The sequence below is a fragment of the Lissotriton helveticus genome, chromosome 11 (assembly GCF_964261635.1).
Source record: "Lissotriton helveticus chromosome 11, aLisHel1.1, whole genome shotgun sequence".
Classification (NCBI taxonomy): domain Eukaryota; kingdom Metazoa; phylum Chordata; class Amphibia; order Caudata; family Salamandridae; genus Lissotriton; species Lissotriton helveticus.
The window spans coordinates 798267069-798282229 of NC_136072.1; the positions used below are offsets into that span (position 1 = coordinate 798267069).

Consider the following 15161-nt stretch of genomic DNA (forward strand, 5'->3'; position numbering starts at 1 on the left):
CCTGTGAAGGTATTTGAATTGGATGAAGCGCAGCCGCACAGCGACAGCAGCCTCTCTCGGGGCCGCAAGAGCCTCCCTCCACCCTTCCTCATCTATCTCCCCCACATCTCTCTCCCATTTGGACCGCAGACCATCCAATGAGGACGCACAGTGTGTGACTAGGGATTGGTATATGCAGGAGATCTTCTTCTCAGTCAGTTCACCCATGAACAGTTTAGCCTCAATGGGACTGAACTCCGGTAGCGAGTCCAACCCCTCTAATGCAGGGGAAATAGCATGGCGAAACTGCAGGTATTTGAAGAACTGGGTGTTCAGCATTTCAAATTCTTCCCTCAACTCCTGAAAGGACTTAAGGGCCGTGCCCCTCATAACGTGTCCCAACGCCGAGATTCCTATCGAGTCCCAGCCCCGAAAGCCCCTCAGGGTTGACAAGGCCGGCAGGCGGCCATTCTGCCACAGCGGGGTCTCCCCAGTCAGCCTATTCCACCACCCCATGCGATGAAGTGCCCTACGCCAGATCTGAAAGACAGTTTGCGTGACCACCGGGAGCTTCCTCCGTTTCCCAGCTGAGTAGAGAAGTGTGTGCAGGGTGTCGGGTTCCATTAAGTACCGCTCCAGGGCATACGCTGGGTCACTCCGGTCCCCATACCACCATTCATTAAGTATCAATAGATGGGACGCTTGGTAGTAGGAGAGGATGTCCGAAGAAGCCAGACCACCGCAGTGTGTAGACAGGAAGCAAGTGCGAAGGGCCACGCGCACAGCCCCCCCAGCCCACAGGAATTGGCCCAGTGCCGAGTTAACTTGGCGAAACCATTGCGGCGAGATAGGGTACGGGTGGTTCTGCAGTTGGTAAAGCAGGCGCGGGAGGGCGACCATCTTAAAGATGGCCGCACGGCCGTAAAGATTCAAGGGCATTCGGGACCACGTCTTCATGTCCGATCGGACTCTGTCCCAAACCGGAACAACATTACGCTCCCACGAGACCCCAGGGATGTCAGTCAGGAACACCCCATGGTACTTAAGGCCTCCCGTCGCTATTTGTAGAGCCGACGCCCAGGCACCTGGATCCGCCCCACTGCCCAGGGTCCACAAAACTGACTTCCTCACATTGAGATGCAGCCCTGACACCTCACCAAACACCCTCATAATCTCAAGTATTCTGGGACCCGATCTGTCGAGCTCTGTAATGAAAAACAATAGGTCGTCCGCGTACAGCGCGATGCGGTCCGACGGCCCAGCTTCCCACTCAAACCCCTTCAGCTGTGCATCAATGCGCACCCAAGCCGCGAGGGGTTCCATTGCGAGGGCAAATAGGTAGGGCGAGAGCGGGCAACCTTGTCGGGTGCCCCGCCCGATGGGAAAGGCGTCGGAAGTCGCACCCGCCACCCGCACGGACGCCGTTAGGTCAGTGTAGAGCAGGCGTATATACGAGAGGAAGTGAGGGCCAAGATTCAGGCGCGGTAGAAGCGCCTGTAGATACGTCCAGCTCAGCGAATCGAATGCTCTGTCTATGTCAGCCAGTAGGAGCGCCGCCTGGGTGCCAGTAGCCTTCATCATTTCCAGAGCCACTTGAGCCCGCCTGATGTTGTGCCTAGTGGCCCTATGGGGCATGAAACCCGCCTGGTCCGGATGGACCAAAGTGGCAATGAGAGGCAGGAGACGATTGGCCAGTGCCTTCGCCAGGATCTTCGCCTCTATATTCAGAAGAGAAATAGGGCGGTATGACTCGTGTTTATCCGGCGGTCTCCCCGGCTTGCAGAACACCACTATCTCGGCATGTCTCCAATCTGATGGTAGCCGGCCCAGCTCCCTTGCAGCATCCAACGCCTTCTTGAAATGGGGCCCTAACTGAAGGTGGTATTTCCGAAGGAACTCGCACGGGAAGCCGTTCGGCCCAGGGGCCTTCCCGGCATTCAGCTCGCCCAACGCCTTACCCAGTTCCTCTGAGGACAGAGGGCGCTCTAGATCCTCACGCTCCTCGTCGGAGATCCCCCGCGGCGGGAGGTCCGCCAGGAATTTGTCTACATCCGCCGCCAAAAGGGAGTCTCTGGGGGCGTATTGCGCCTCATAGTACTGCGCAAATCTGGCAGCCATGAGCCCAGGGTCTGTGATAGGGGTCCCGGCCTCATCCATCAACGCCGGAAATGTCTGAGCCTGGAACGCACCCTGGCACAGCCTGTACAGCATAGAGCTGGATTTATCCCCCCACTGGTAGATTCTACTCTGCGTAGCCAGCCATATATGGCGTGATTCCTCAAGCAATAGAGAAGCAGCATCTTTCTACGCCTGTAGGAGCCGTCGCGCATCCTCCTCCGCCCCCGTCTCCGTAGACCGCGCTTCCAGGGTACGGACGCGATCCTCCGCCCTCTCCAGGTCCTCCTTCCGAGTCCTACGGGCCCTCGCACACCAGGCTATGTCGACACCCCTCAGCGTTGGCTTCATGGCCTCCCAGAGGGTCACCGCATCCGAGCCCCGTCCCACATTCTCTTCCCAGTAGTGAGCTATGGCTTCACGCATATGGGACTGGTAATCATCTCGTTGCAGATGCCAGGTAGAGAGGCGCCACCGAAACGGCTGTCGCCGCCTGTCAAGGAGAATATCTATCGTGACGGGGGAATGATCTGAGAGCCCCCTGGGCAGAATAGCTGTCGAGGCCACCCTCCCGATCACGGCGCGCGGGACAAACAGATAGTCCAGCCTCGAGAAGGAGCGATGGACCGCCGAAAAGTAAGTGAATTCCCTGCTGTGTGGGTGTTGGCAGCGCCATGCATCCATCCATCCCATACCTTCGACCATATCTCTCAGCTTCGTGGGGGCAGCTACCAGTTGTTCGCCAGCAGGCCTAAAACGATCCGCGGATCCATCCATCACGTCATTCCAATCACCACCTATCACAGACAGGACATCCGGCACCTCGGCCCAGATCGCAAACAGCTTCTCCACTAGAGACCATTGCAAGGGGGGGGGGGCATACACACTACCAAACACCACTTGTTCCTCACCTATCATCCCTTTGATGAAGACATATCTACCCTGGGCATCTATCCACTGCGAGGAATGGGTATATGAGACCCTCCGGTGGACCAAGACCGCCACCCCCGGGACCCTCTGGCAAAACCTGCATGGTAGACCTGGTGATACCCATAGCGTTGTAAACTCAAGGTCTTCGTACCCAGGAGATGCGTTTCCTGCAGCAGGAGGACGTCAGCCTTTTCCCTCTTCCCCTGTCGCAACACAGCCCCTCGTTTGATTTTATCGAGCATGCCCCTCACGTTCCAACTCACTATTTTCAAGGTAGCTCTGGGGGTTCCAATGCAGGACTCCTAACCGCCATGAATAGCAAATGGGCGCAGCCGCCCGGGTGTAGGAGAGCGCAGTCGCACATATGACATAAGGCTTATCTGGCGAACCATCGTGCGTGAACATGTTACCCCTGTGGACCCAAACATCCCGTAACCCCCCTCCCCCAAACCCCAGACCCAACCCCTACCCAACTCCCAACAGACCAACCTCCCCCCTCCCCTATACCTCAACAACATTGAAGTACCTGTTGCGGTGCAGGCGCGCCCTAACCCCCAACGGGAGGTCAGCGGCCACCCACTCCAATGGATCCCCAAGAACCTCTCCCCCAACAGTCCCAACTACCCACCCAGCTAACAGACTCCCCCCCCTAGTGTCTCCCACTGAAGTAGGAGGCAAGCCCCTATAGAAGAGCTATCTGAACCCCCCCGTCCCCCACACCATCCCAAGACTGATAAAGAATAGCAAGCAGCAAACACACAGCTCAGCAGCAAGCCGCAGTCCCAAGAGATTGAGGAAAACCTTCTCTCAGCGGGAGCCTGAAATCAGCACCAACAAGTTCAGTCCCCTGATGTACCACCATCCTGGCTGGGGTGGTCAGAGTCTGCGGGTGCTCCATCTCGCTTTCGGCTACGTGAATGGGAGCGTTTTCGTGACCTTGACCGTCTGTTCCTTCTGCTCTTGGCGACTGAATCTTCCCGCTCCGGCGACGGGTCCCTCGAATGGCCCGGGTTCAGACCCGGCTGAGCATGCGGCCGGACCCTGACTGTCTCATCAGTCCACTTAAAGACGTCCTCCGGAGTGTCAAAGAAATGGGTACGCAATTGGTATATGACCCGCAGGCGGGCCGGATAGAGGAGTGAGTACTGGATCTTCAGACCCCTCAGCTTTGCCTTGGCTGCGATGAACGAGTGGCGCTGTTGCTGCACGATCCTGGTATAGTCCGGGAAAATCATTATTTTCTGATTTTCAAAAAGAAGAGAGTCCTTGGTCCTCGCCTCCCGAAGGATAGTGTCCCTGTCGTGGAAATTTAGAATCCGTGCAATCACCGGCCTGGGCCGCTCCCCTGCCGGCGGTTTCTGCGTCAGGGCCCTATGCGCGCGTTCGATCACGAAGCATCTAGACAGCACTTCTGAGGGAAGCCAGGACTCCAGCCAATTGGACAAAAACAGTTCCATGTTACCCTTCTCGCAACCTTCCGGAAATCCCACGAAGCGTAGGTTGTTTCTGCGCGCCCGCCCTTCCGCATCTTCCACGCGGAGCGCAAGGCCTCTCTGAACATTTTCCATCGCCGCCATTTTCCGTTTCAGGGTCCCGACGTCGTCCTCCACCACCGATATTCTGGACTCGGCCTCGGTAATGCGCACCACAGCGTTCCGCAGGTCCTGACGCAGAAGGGTCACATCCGCGCCAACCGCCCCAATCTTGGCGTCCAGCATATCCCTGGACTGGGTAATCGCCGCCATCAGCGCTGCGTTGTCAGGGCCCGGCCCACTTCCTCCACCCGAGGCACCCGTCGCACCACCGGCCCCCATGAACTTATCCAGGGTCCCTTGCTTAGCCGACCCGCTGCCACCTCCGCCTCTCGTCATGTCCACAGCCCCTTGAGTCCAACCAAAGTCTGAACAGCTGTTGCGGGACTCGGAGCCCACCCCCGCGCTCCCGAATGGAGGCAAGGGCACCCCACAGGAGAATCGCTGGGTACACAAGTCTTCGATCGCCGTCAGCTGCCAGGGGGGCCGGGCACCCCAAGGCGGTCCCCGGGTTTATGGTGCGCCACCGCTTTCCAGCCTGATCTAGGCTTCGCTCCGCTGTGCCCCACCTCCTCTCCAGCCACAAGTAGGGGGGTCCCGCAGGGCCACTCCGGGCCACGAGGCAAGTCTCCACCAGTGTCTAGCTGGGGAGCCCCCCGTTCTGCAGGCCAATGGTCTCGGGCACTCACCAGTGTCTGCTGTGCCGGCCGCCGGTGCACCTCCTCTCCAGCAGGAATCACCAACTCAGTGGGCTGATCGCCGGGCGCCACCACCGGGCCCACTCAGGATCGAGGCAAGGGGAGCACGTCAAGCCCCAGGGCACCGTTTCCTCAGCTGCACCAGCCGGCTCCTCCGCCTCCGCACTACTTCTGAGGGTGCAGCTGGGATCTCGAAAATTGAGGACCCGGCTTCTCGGCCCCGATGTAGGCCGCGACGCCCTCTAGCCGACTCCGTGGGCCGGGACAATGCACCCACCACCACCGGTGTGTCCGCCAGGCTGCACCCTGTTCCGCCTGAAAGGGGGGGCCCGCCAGCCCCGGAGAAGTGGAGACCCAGTCAGCCGGTGCGGAGACCCTCCGGCCGGGAGGCGCCAAAATCCAGGTCCCGGCTCACCCTCGGGGACCAGGCCGCGAGCCGCTGCTGCTGCGATCGGCACTGCGCAAGGTCCGAGAGCACCGCAAAGTGCACCGGACAACACCTCCTGCCCTCCGCTACGTTTGCTGTTGGTGTGGGCGACGGGGCAACTCCAGAAGCCAGGATAAGTCGTCGGATAACGGTCGGGCCGGTGGGAGCTCTAACAAACTGCGTCCACCATTGTCGCCCGCGTAGCCACGCCCCCCTTTTCTGGTGATTTTGTTTAACGAATAAAGATAAAAAAAGAAGGGTGGTTCAGCATCTTTGCTCTTAACCTCATCCATGCTGTTGACGAGCTCAGCTCGTCATGGAGTACTATATAACAAAGACAAATGCCAGAACTGATACAACAAATTAAACATAAATTTCACTCAAAAAGGAAGAAATCTTATTTCAGCCCGAGATATTGCTAATCAATAGCGATTTATTCATTCAATTTTTGGTGATTATTTTTACGAAAATTTTTACATTTTATATACAAACACTACACCATTATTACATGTAACAAGAATCATTCACACTTATCAAACATATCACAGTCGTTCAAAATCAAACATCCATTCATACATAAATCTGACAGATCCGGACTTTACGGAAAAGCCAGAGGGGGGAAATTAGTGGAGGGAGGGGGAATGAACACAAAGGTTGCTCAGAAATTTCAGCATGTATGGTATGATATAATATACATATGTACACTTGGAATTTAATCACAATCGATTAGATTTAGTCAAACTCAATACGTCCAAAAGGATAAGACACAGCATTTATCGGCATTCGACTTTAGTAAGAGCAACACTTTGTACAGAGGCCTACGCGTTTCGAGTCCCAACCAGAAGTTAGACAGGGAGGACTCTCATCAGGGCCAATGAAGTATCTGAAAAACAGAAATTATCTCTATGTAAAAACAGTCTCTATGTAGAAAAGTTCTTTTAGGTGCCTAAGTGGCACTGAGGGTGAACCACCATTCCCTCAAACAGCTTACCCAAATGGTCTACGAAGCCACTTGACGGGTGTAGAGGAGCGAACAGTCACTTTTAATGATGCACAGCGAGTGGGGACTTTTTCTTTAGACGGGCGCTTTTGGGGGGTCACACTGAAAAGGAGAAGGTTTTACATTACCAACCGCTACTTGCGCTGGATGGCCAAAGGTACCAGGAGGGTGTGGCTGATCTCTTACCTCACTGAGTTGGACTTCTGGAATTCCGGGGGAATCCACGGATCCAGGACAGTCAGGAAGTCTAATTCTAGGCGTTATGAAATCTAAATGAAAATGAAACGGACATTACTGACCTGTGTATAAAAAGGGGGGTTGGGTTTTTTATAGTAACACTATACGTATTAAGAGACTTAGAAGGATGTATCAAGATTTCCCCGTGGTCTACTCATATATATGTAGTGAACTACTCAAGGATTTAAAGATTTTAAAGGGAATAGCGGGATATATACGGCAATTCAAAGTTCATCCTAGATTGAAAACCAGTAATAAAATAGAATCCGTGTCGGTACCTGCACGAAGGGGAAAGGTTCACTCAATTGAAGAGCGTGGCGGGTGGACTGGAAGCGGAGACATCATCCAAGTAGGTAACTCCTAAACAAGGGGGAGCGTGGAGGTCAGTACAGGGGTATTAAAACACGTGAGTTGCCCACAGAAGACACCTCTAGAGACCTAACTTACCTAGTGAAACCTTTTCGCCAGCAACCCGTGTTGGCGTCTACGAAGCACTACTCCTTAGCGCATGCGCCAGATAGCAGAACTTAGGCACCGAGTAGTCTACAGAAATAGTCCTGACCGCGGAAGGAACACTACTTACCTGCGCATGCGCATCGCGGAATTAATTGGAAATTGACGCTGACTCGAAGTCATCCGCTTAAGTGATGGACACCCTATAACACACAAAAGGAGAACAGACCGGGAGTGTCCCACAGAGTATAACGGGCAAGGGACCAGGATGTTTAAAGTTTATAGATTTCTGATAGTTCATTCAGTCCAATGACTGCCATATTGAACTTTACAATGAGGAGCGCTTCCCTTTTAGAGAGTCTGGTGTCCCAGTCTCCTCCTCGGGGATCACGCTCCACCTTGGAAATTATTGTCCATTTCAGATCATTGACCTGATGTTGAAGTCTAATCCAGTGATTGACCAGGGGTGCTGTCTCCACCCGATTCTTTAGTCTAGATTTGTGCTGGGAGATTCTTTGACGGGCCTCCTGATTGGTCTTACCAATATACAGGAGTCCACACGGGCACATGACTCCATACACGACATATCTAGACTTACAATTACTAAATGTGTCGTGTTTCCACGATATGCCCCTATGTTGAAACAGAGAACCCTCTATTGTGGACTCGCAGCACAGACAGGTACCACATTTGTGGTGTCCTGTGATTGGGTTTAAACCCATCAGTTGTCGAATGGTAGAGGGTGCTTCCTTTGGAGTAGCTGCTCTTACTACAACATTGGCTATGCTTTTGTCTTTTTTGAACGCAAAAAGTGGGGGTTCGTTTAGGCACTCTCCTAGATTTTTAACAAGGTGCCAATTTTGACTTATAATTCTTTTTAACTGATTGGCATTGGGACAGAATGTAGTGACGCACACCTGACGTTTTAATTGTGGTTTGGTGCGTCGTTCCAGTAGGCTTTCCCTTGGAGTCCAACGTGCCCTTTTCATACAGTTAGATACTAATTTTCTTGGGTATCCACGGTCGCATAGCTTCGTCACCAGATTATTCGCATGGAGCTTGTAATCTTCATTCATAGAACAATTTCTTCGGATCCGAAGAAATTGTCCTAGCGGTAAATTCTCTCGTAGGCTCCTCGGGTGGTTACTTGAAAATAGAAGGGCTTTATTGCGGTCCGTTGGCTTAACAAAGAGAGAAGTAGATAATGTGCCCTCATTTGGAAAAACTTCAACATCCCAAAAAGATATTTTTTCTTTTGAAGATGTTATGCTGAACTTAATGTCTACTGTCCGTGCGTTCAACCAAGCGTAGAAATGTCTCAATTCATCCTCCTCACCTTTCCACACCATAAAAACATCGTCAATGAAGCGTAACCACGCCCCAATACGATCTTTGAAGGGGTTGTTGTTGTAGACGAAAGTGTCCTCATAAAGTGACATAAAAAGGACAGCCAGTTCTGGGGCGAAAGGACACCCCATTGCTACTCCTTTTGTTTGAAAATAAAAATCTTTCCCAAAGCATGGAGTACAGCTGAGCTCCAATCATGACGAGTTGAGCTCGTCACGGCCGTTGGAACGTTCGCACACAGGGCTAATTTCCCCGCTGTGCTGAACGTTCTAAAAACGGGTGCGGCCGTGACGAGCTCAGCTCGTCATGAGGGCAGATCAGTTTTGCCTCATGATGAGCTCAGCTCGTCACCAGCATGGGGGCGCTGCGCGTGGCCCCTCCCCCCCCACACAGGGGGGGGGAACACCCCGCAGCAAAGGGGTTAAAACAACTCTTTTGTTTGATTAGTAGGCTAAACGGTTGCTCCATGTATAATAAGAATTCAGCCCATGTATAGGGTACACAAGACCCCCGACTAGCTTCTAAGTTCCCCAATAGTATTGTCATCAGGGCAGCGACGGGAATGTTTCAGGACTGTTTCTGAGTTCATGTTTATAAACTTTTTTTTATTATTTCTTTATTGATTAATTGTATTCTTCTGAGGGTACAGATCATGTTCATATACCCTGACTTACCTCTAAGTTCACCAATAGTATTGTCATCAGGGCAGCGACAGGAATGTTTCAGGAATGTTTCTGAGTTCATGTTTATAAACTTACTCTTAATAAACATATTACTAAAGTATGATATGGTAGAGCATTGTCATTTGCATATTTTCTGTTGAAATAGACTTAAACTTTCCCACTAACATGCTGTTTACTGATAAAAAGATATAGCATATTAGCAATGTGTGAAAATTGGGTTTCAGCTAAAATATTTCATATTTCCACATCACCAAGTAAAGTGTTCAGATTTGTTTTCATCCTATTAAAATCTGTTTCCAGCAAACACAATTACAATGTGCTTTCCTAACTGTTGAAATATATTTTTAAATATTTGTTCAGTTAATGTACAAGCTCTTTAAATGTTGTGTTAGAAAAGGAAAACTGACATCCTGCAGCCTTTCTTTTCACACTGGTTGTACAGCACGATTGTCAGACAGTTCACATTTCAAAATTCTCTAACTTTGCAGTCAGAGAAAGAAAAGTAAATACTAACCACCAGAATAAAATAAGCAACTTGTAAGAAGACATAAGCTGACATGTGACCTCTGTCTTTCAATGTAGAGCAAATATGACAATAAAAACAAGATTTAAAGCCATCTTTATTGCTCATTCAGTTTCTTAGTGAACAGAACACCTGTTCTTTATCAGCTCGCCAAGGACCAGTAGGCCCTAAAAATAGCTCTCCCTGATAAAATCTGAGTGGCCACAGCGAGTGGGCAAGTAGATTTCTGAGACTTGTATAAGCATGATCCTGAGTAAATTGAAGGCAATAAATATAAATAATATGAAAATTGTCCACAGGATTGATGCAATCTGAGTTGAAATCAACTCGCTCAGATTATTTTCTCTCTAATCCAAACTATTGTTGACATTGGCAACAAAATATTTCCAAAATGAGGCGGTTCCTTAAAAACACACACGCGCACACCCCCCCCCCCCCCTATTTTTCCAGTCTGTTGTCTGTCCATAGACAAACCCACTCTTAGTCTCTATTTTGCCATGTTTTGCCAAGAGTCTGATAGTATGTCGCTGGTGTGACCTTGGTGCAGACTGTTTACCGCAGAAGCTCCTTCTGGAATGTCTGAAGCTAGTCTTTTTCTGAAAGGCTCTCACATTGACTTTATATAATATTTCTTGGCATTATCATGAGAAAAAAATAGCCTGTAATTTGTTAAACTGTGAAAAGAAACGTGACATTCTCTTGCACATTTGTTTAAAACTACTGTCTTTCCTCTAAATATCATTTTGCAGGAATATGTGGCATATGAACTACGGATACACTATCAACCCATAACAACGTTGTTTTACTGTGAATACATAAAAATGAAATTGTAAACAATAACGTGCACTGTAAAATCCAGGCAAATGATACTGAGACATGATTAAATGTAGGTTATGAGTGAGCTCAGAAGAGGAGTGCAAGGCATACACCAATAAAATTCTTAATTTACTCATTTTGATTTTACATATCCTGCAACTGTCAGTCCTGGCTTCTGCACAACTGTTCATGTACCCAGAGGATTTAATCACCTTAAATTCCAGATGATTAATATTTTTGATCTGTGGGTGTTTTCTAAAACTGTGGAATCTTGTACAGGAAGTACCTATTGCTGAAGGACTTTCTCTAGTGTGTAGCTTTCGTCCCTGGTTTTGCTTTCCTTTCAAGAGTGTTCTCTACATGTCCTTTCTAACCAAAAATATGGAAGTGTCTGGCGGGTTGTAACAGCCCTTGTTTCTTAACCTTCTGTTCCGGAACAGGAAGCAAGATCAATTTCAGAGGAACCCTGAGAGCTACAATGGAGCTGTGCGCGAAAACTATGTCTGGTCACAGGACTACAATGACCTGGAGATTAAAGTACCAGTCCCTAAAGAGATCAAGAAAGGCAAACAGGTAACTAACGCAGGCACAGACTGATAAGCCAGAACCTACATCAGTAAAAAAAAAACTAGTATTGCTGCTTAGAGCCCACATAATTTAGCATGTCAAAGCAATTATGTTTTACTCTGCCTGTCCACTCTCCTTGTTGGGCAGCTTTAATACACCAGCTAATTCATCTGTACCATTGGGTGAACTACTAGGAATATGCGACAACCGAGGAACATATGTGTTGTTCGGTAGGGTTATCTAAATTATGCAACAATAAAGGCAAACTATGAGCCGTATTCTGTGGCTGTATTATTTTGATTCATTTGAGCTATAAATGTTTTTATTGACATCTGTAAATTATGCATCACTTTATGTAGCACAATTAACGTGCAAGTCGTGGTTGTGAGTTATAGCAAAAAAATGACATTTGCAAGTTATGGTTAGTGTCATTACTTGTACAGAACCACAACTTGCACACCAAGTGCAGTGCTCAAGACCTCACTCATGATGTGACCAAATTAATTACAAAAATATTCTTACGATTGCACATCACATTAACCTTAAAAGAATGAAAGCGACAATTATCACTTTAGTATTGCATAATGTTTAAGTTTGTGTTGTTATTTTTGTTTGGTATTTAGCTTTTTTAAACTTGTTCACATAAATATTATGAGGTCATAAGGGGAAACATCATTTACCACGAAGGCATTACCACTACTAACATTTACCACGTGACACTTACCACGCAGGGTGCCTTCCACGCAGGGTGCCTTCCACGACGTCTTTACCACGGGCTGGGGGGGAGATGTGGTATTCCTTCGAGTCGTTCTGCGTGGGCTTGGGGGGCAGAGGGGGGCTGGGGGGGGTCTCCCCCCCCCCAAAAATAACAAGCGGGGGCAGAGGGGGGCTGGGGGGGGTCTCCCCCCCAAAAAATAACAAGCAGTTTACTTTAAAAAAAAAAACGAACATAATTTTAAAAGAAAAAGGAAAGAGCCTCCCCCAAAGACGTGCCGTGTACGTCAAAAAAACAGTCCTTTTTTTATTTTGGTATACGTGTTTTGACGCTTGTTTCAATGGAGGATGGAAGTAAGGGCTCGTAGAGAAAGACGTGCAGGTAAGACGTTTCTAGGCGTAGTAAAATCCTACGTTGTAAATACCAGCGTGGTAAAGCCACTTGCGATGTAAAATTCGCGTGGTAAAGCCATGCGTGGTAATTGAAATCGTGGTATAATCATATATTCGTCATAAGCAATGGATTTGGTGAGCAAGTTATGATTGCATATGTGCTGTGCAAGTTATGGATTGCAGAGCTAACCATAACTTGAGGCTTTCAGTTGTTTTCTATTTTATTTTGCAACCATACCCTATACTGTGTCTTTTTAAGTGAACTACTGTAGTTTAGTATTCTAATGTGTTATTTCCAAAGCTAACCATAACTTCACTTTAACTTTTTTCAGTGATTTTTTTATTTTTATTTTTTTATCATCATATACTAACTACATCCAACTTCGATTAAACTATACCTTGCACACAACTTGCTGCACAAGTAGGCCATGGTTCCTGACCTTCGGGAAAGCCCTGTGCCCAATAAATAACACTGCAAGCAGATAATCCCTGCTTTTGCCAGACTGATCACTATACACAGCAGAGGTTTGCTTGAGGTCCTGGCTCTGCACCTTTTTAGGCCTCGCCTGAGCCAGCGCATGCGCTGATCTGGCGAGACATTTGGTAAGTGGGCTTTAAAAATCTGACCACACGCTTTTGCCCTAAAGCTTGCGGTTACGCGCACAGGCGCCATCTGGCTTTCCGTCATGGCTCATTAAGCGGCACCCTTACAGCGCACGATCGCAATCACTTTCAGGGTTGCGCGGCCACGTCACTTTCACGGTCGCGCGGACAATGCTTATTTGCTTTTGCTACAGTAAACTGGGGTGAGTGTAAACATCCTAGACATCCGGCGTGCTTTCATTTTTGCTGGGAATTGTTCAAAGTCCCCTACAGAGACAGGACCACTTACTAAGGGGGTCCATAAATCACTCGCACCTGTGACAGAGCAGCGTCACATCTCACGGTCAGCGCTACATGTGTAACACCCTCCCCACAGTGCCAGCGCCTCGCATATGGCCTCTGCTGCCTCCCTTATGAATGAGCAAACGGTTCCTTTCATCTCGGGCAGTGAAATTCCAAGGGTTAGATAAAAACAGGCCCGTGAACGGTCCCTCCTTGTGAATGGTCCCTCACAGTCAGTGAGTGAGCCCTTCTGAAGCTCCCACTCGCTGCTCAACAAACTTGGAAAATTGGAACACCATATTTTTATCGATCGCTGTTACCCCATCCAAAAGTTTTCAAATTGATACTGTTCGTTTGTCACTATTGTTTACTTTGGATTCCGTAGTTGGCTTCCCAATTGTCCCAGTGCCTGTAGGCAAAAAGAACAGACACGCTTGTCATAACATAATCTGACAAAGACAGGCACACTCTCTTTTCAGAGCTAGAGGGATATCTCTAAGTGGCAGTTGTTGGGGCCAAGGTGGGGAGAGAGTCTTCAGGGGGCACAGCTCAATGTTTCTAGTTGAGAAAGTACTCACATTGAGCAACCAGACACACATACACACAAACATAGCCACGCACTGATACCCCCTCCCCCCATTCAAAAATTCTTTATTCTGCCAAGATAATGATCATAAAAGCACATACAATATATATATTATTTTTTTTAAAGAAAAAAAACACTATAGACCCTCCATTCAACAGCAGCAAAAAATACAGTAACTGGATACAGCAGTTCAAAATGTCAGTAGAGAATAGATGTTTTTAATGAAGGTAAAATGCATCAATCCTAAAAACTATTTCCTAAAATAAATTAAAGTGCATCGTTTTTCCTTAATCTGATAGCAGCAATAATAAAATTAAGAACAGCAGTAAATATATCAAATGAAGCTAAGCTTTTTAAATACAATGGACCTTCTTTGTATGATACTCACTCACACACATATACACACACACACACACCCAAGCACACATACACATTCAGGCTCATGCAGACACGCACAGACACACATGCAACACACAAATACACTTTTGCTGAATTCCTCAACACATACATGTACATGCATGGTTCGATCAGCATTGGTGTATTGCTGGGCCTCTGAAGGTGAATCAGTACTGGTGTACTGGCACACTCCAAAAAATACTCTTCCAAAAACTCATGTGAATGGTGGTTTTTCGTATTTATTTAGCAGGACCCTTATTTTGGCCTTAGATAAAATATGTGCATCTCAAGAGGAAGTGGTTTAGGGCAGGTCACCTAGAATGAGATGAACATGGGCTTGAAGGTACTACAGATTGTAATTGTAATTGGATATGTATTTTATAGCACTTACAACCCCTGACAAGGCATTGAAGTGCTTCTTCGATGAGTAGCACTCTACGCCGGAACACAAGATTAGCAGTTAGTAGGTTAGTACAATTCTTTTGTTTTGTTTTCTCTTGTGCATTAGTTGATTTAGGATCGTGCTTTTGATTTCTTTTGTGTTTAGTATAGTTTAAGGAAATACCAAATCTATTCTCAGTTGTTCTTCTGAAGCTTGCTATTCTGCTTGCACAAGTTCTATTCAACATTACAGGCAGGGCTTTAAGTGTGATGAAAAAACTGGGGTGTCTCTCAAAGGGGTGTGGTCAATGTAATCAAGGGCGTGGCTTAAAAAACACATAAGCTAAAACTCTGTGCTTAGCATAGTGTGCCGCCCGACTTGTATTTTGCTGTTTCTGTGATTGCATCCAGATATATGACGCAACAATTAACATCATTCCTACAACAAGTCAGGACTATTGGCTTTGTCAATGGTTGTTAGTTGCATAAGATAAATAAG

General features: G+C 48.2%; 1 protein-coding gene across 1 annotated transcript in view; it reads left to right on the forward strand.

Moving 5' to 3' along the window:
- Positions 1-15161, forward strand: part of NUDCD3 (NudC domain containing 3) — a 256588-nt gene that overhangs the window by 156602 nt on the left and 84825 nt on the right. Inside the window, exon 4 of the mRNA XM_078666784.1 lies at positions 11181-11313. Coding sequence (XP_078522910.1) covers positions 11181-11313 — 133 coding nt within the window. The remainder of the gene's footprint in view (positions 1-11180; positions 11314-15161) is intronic.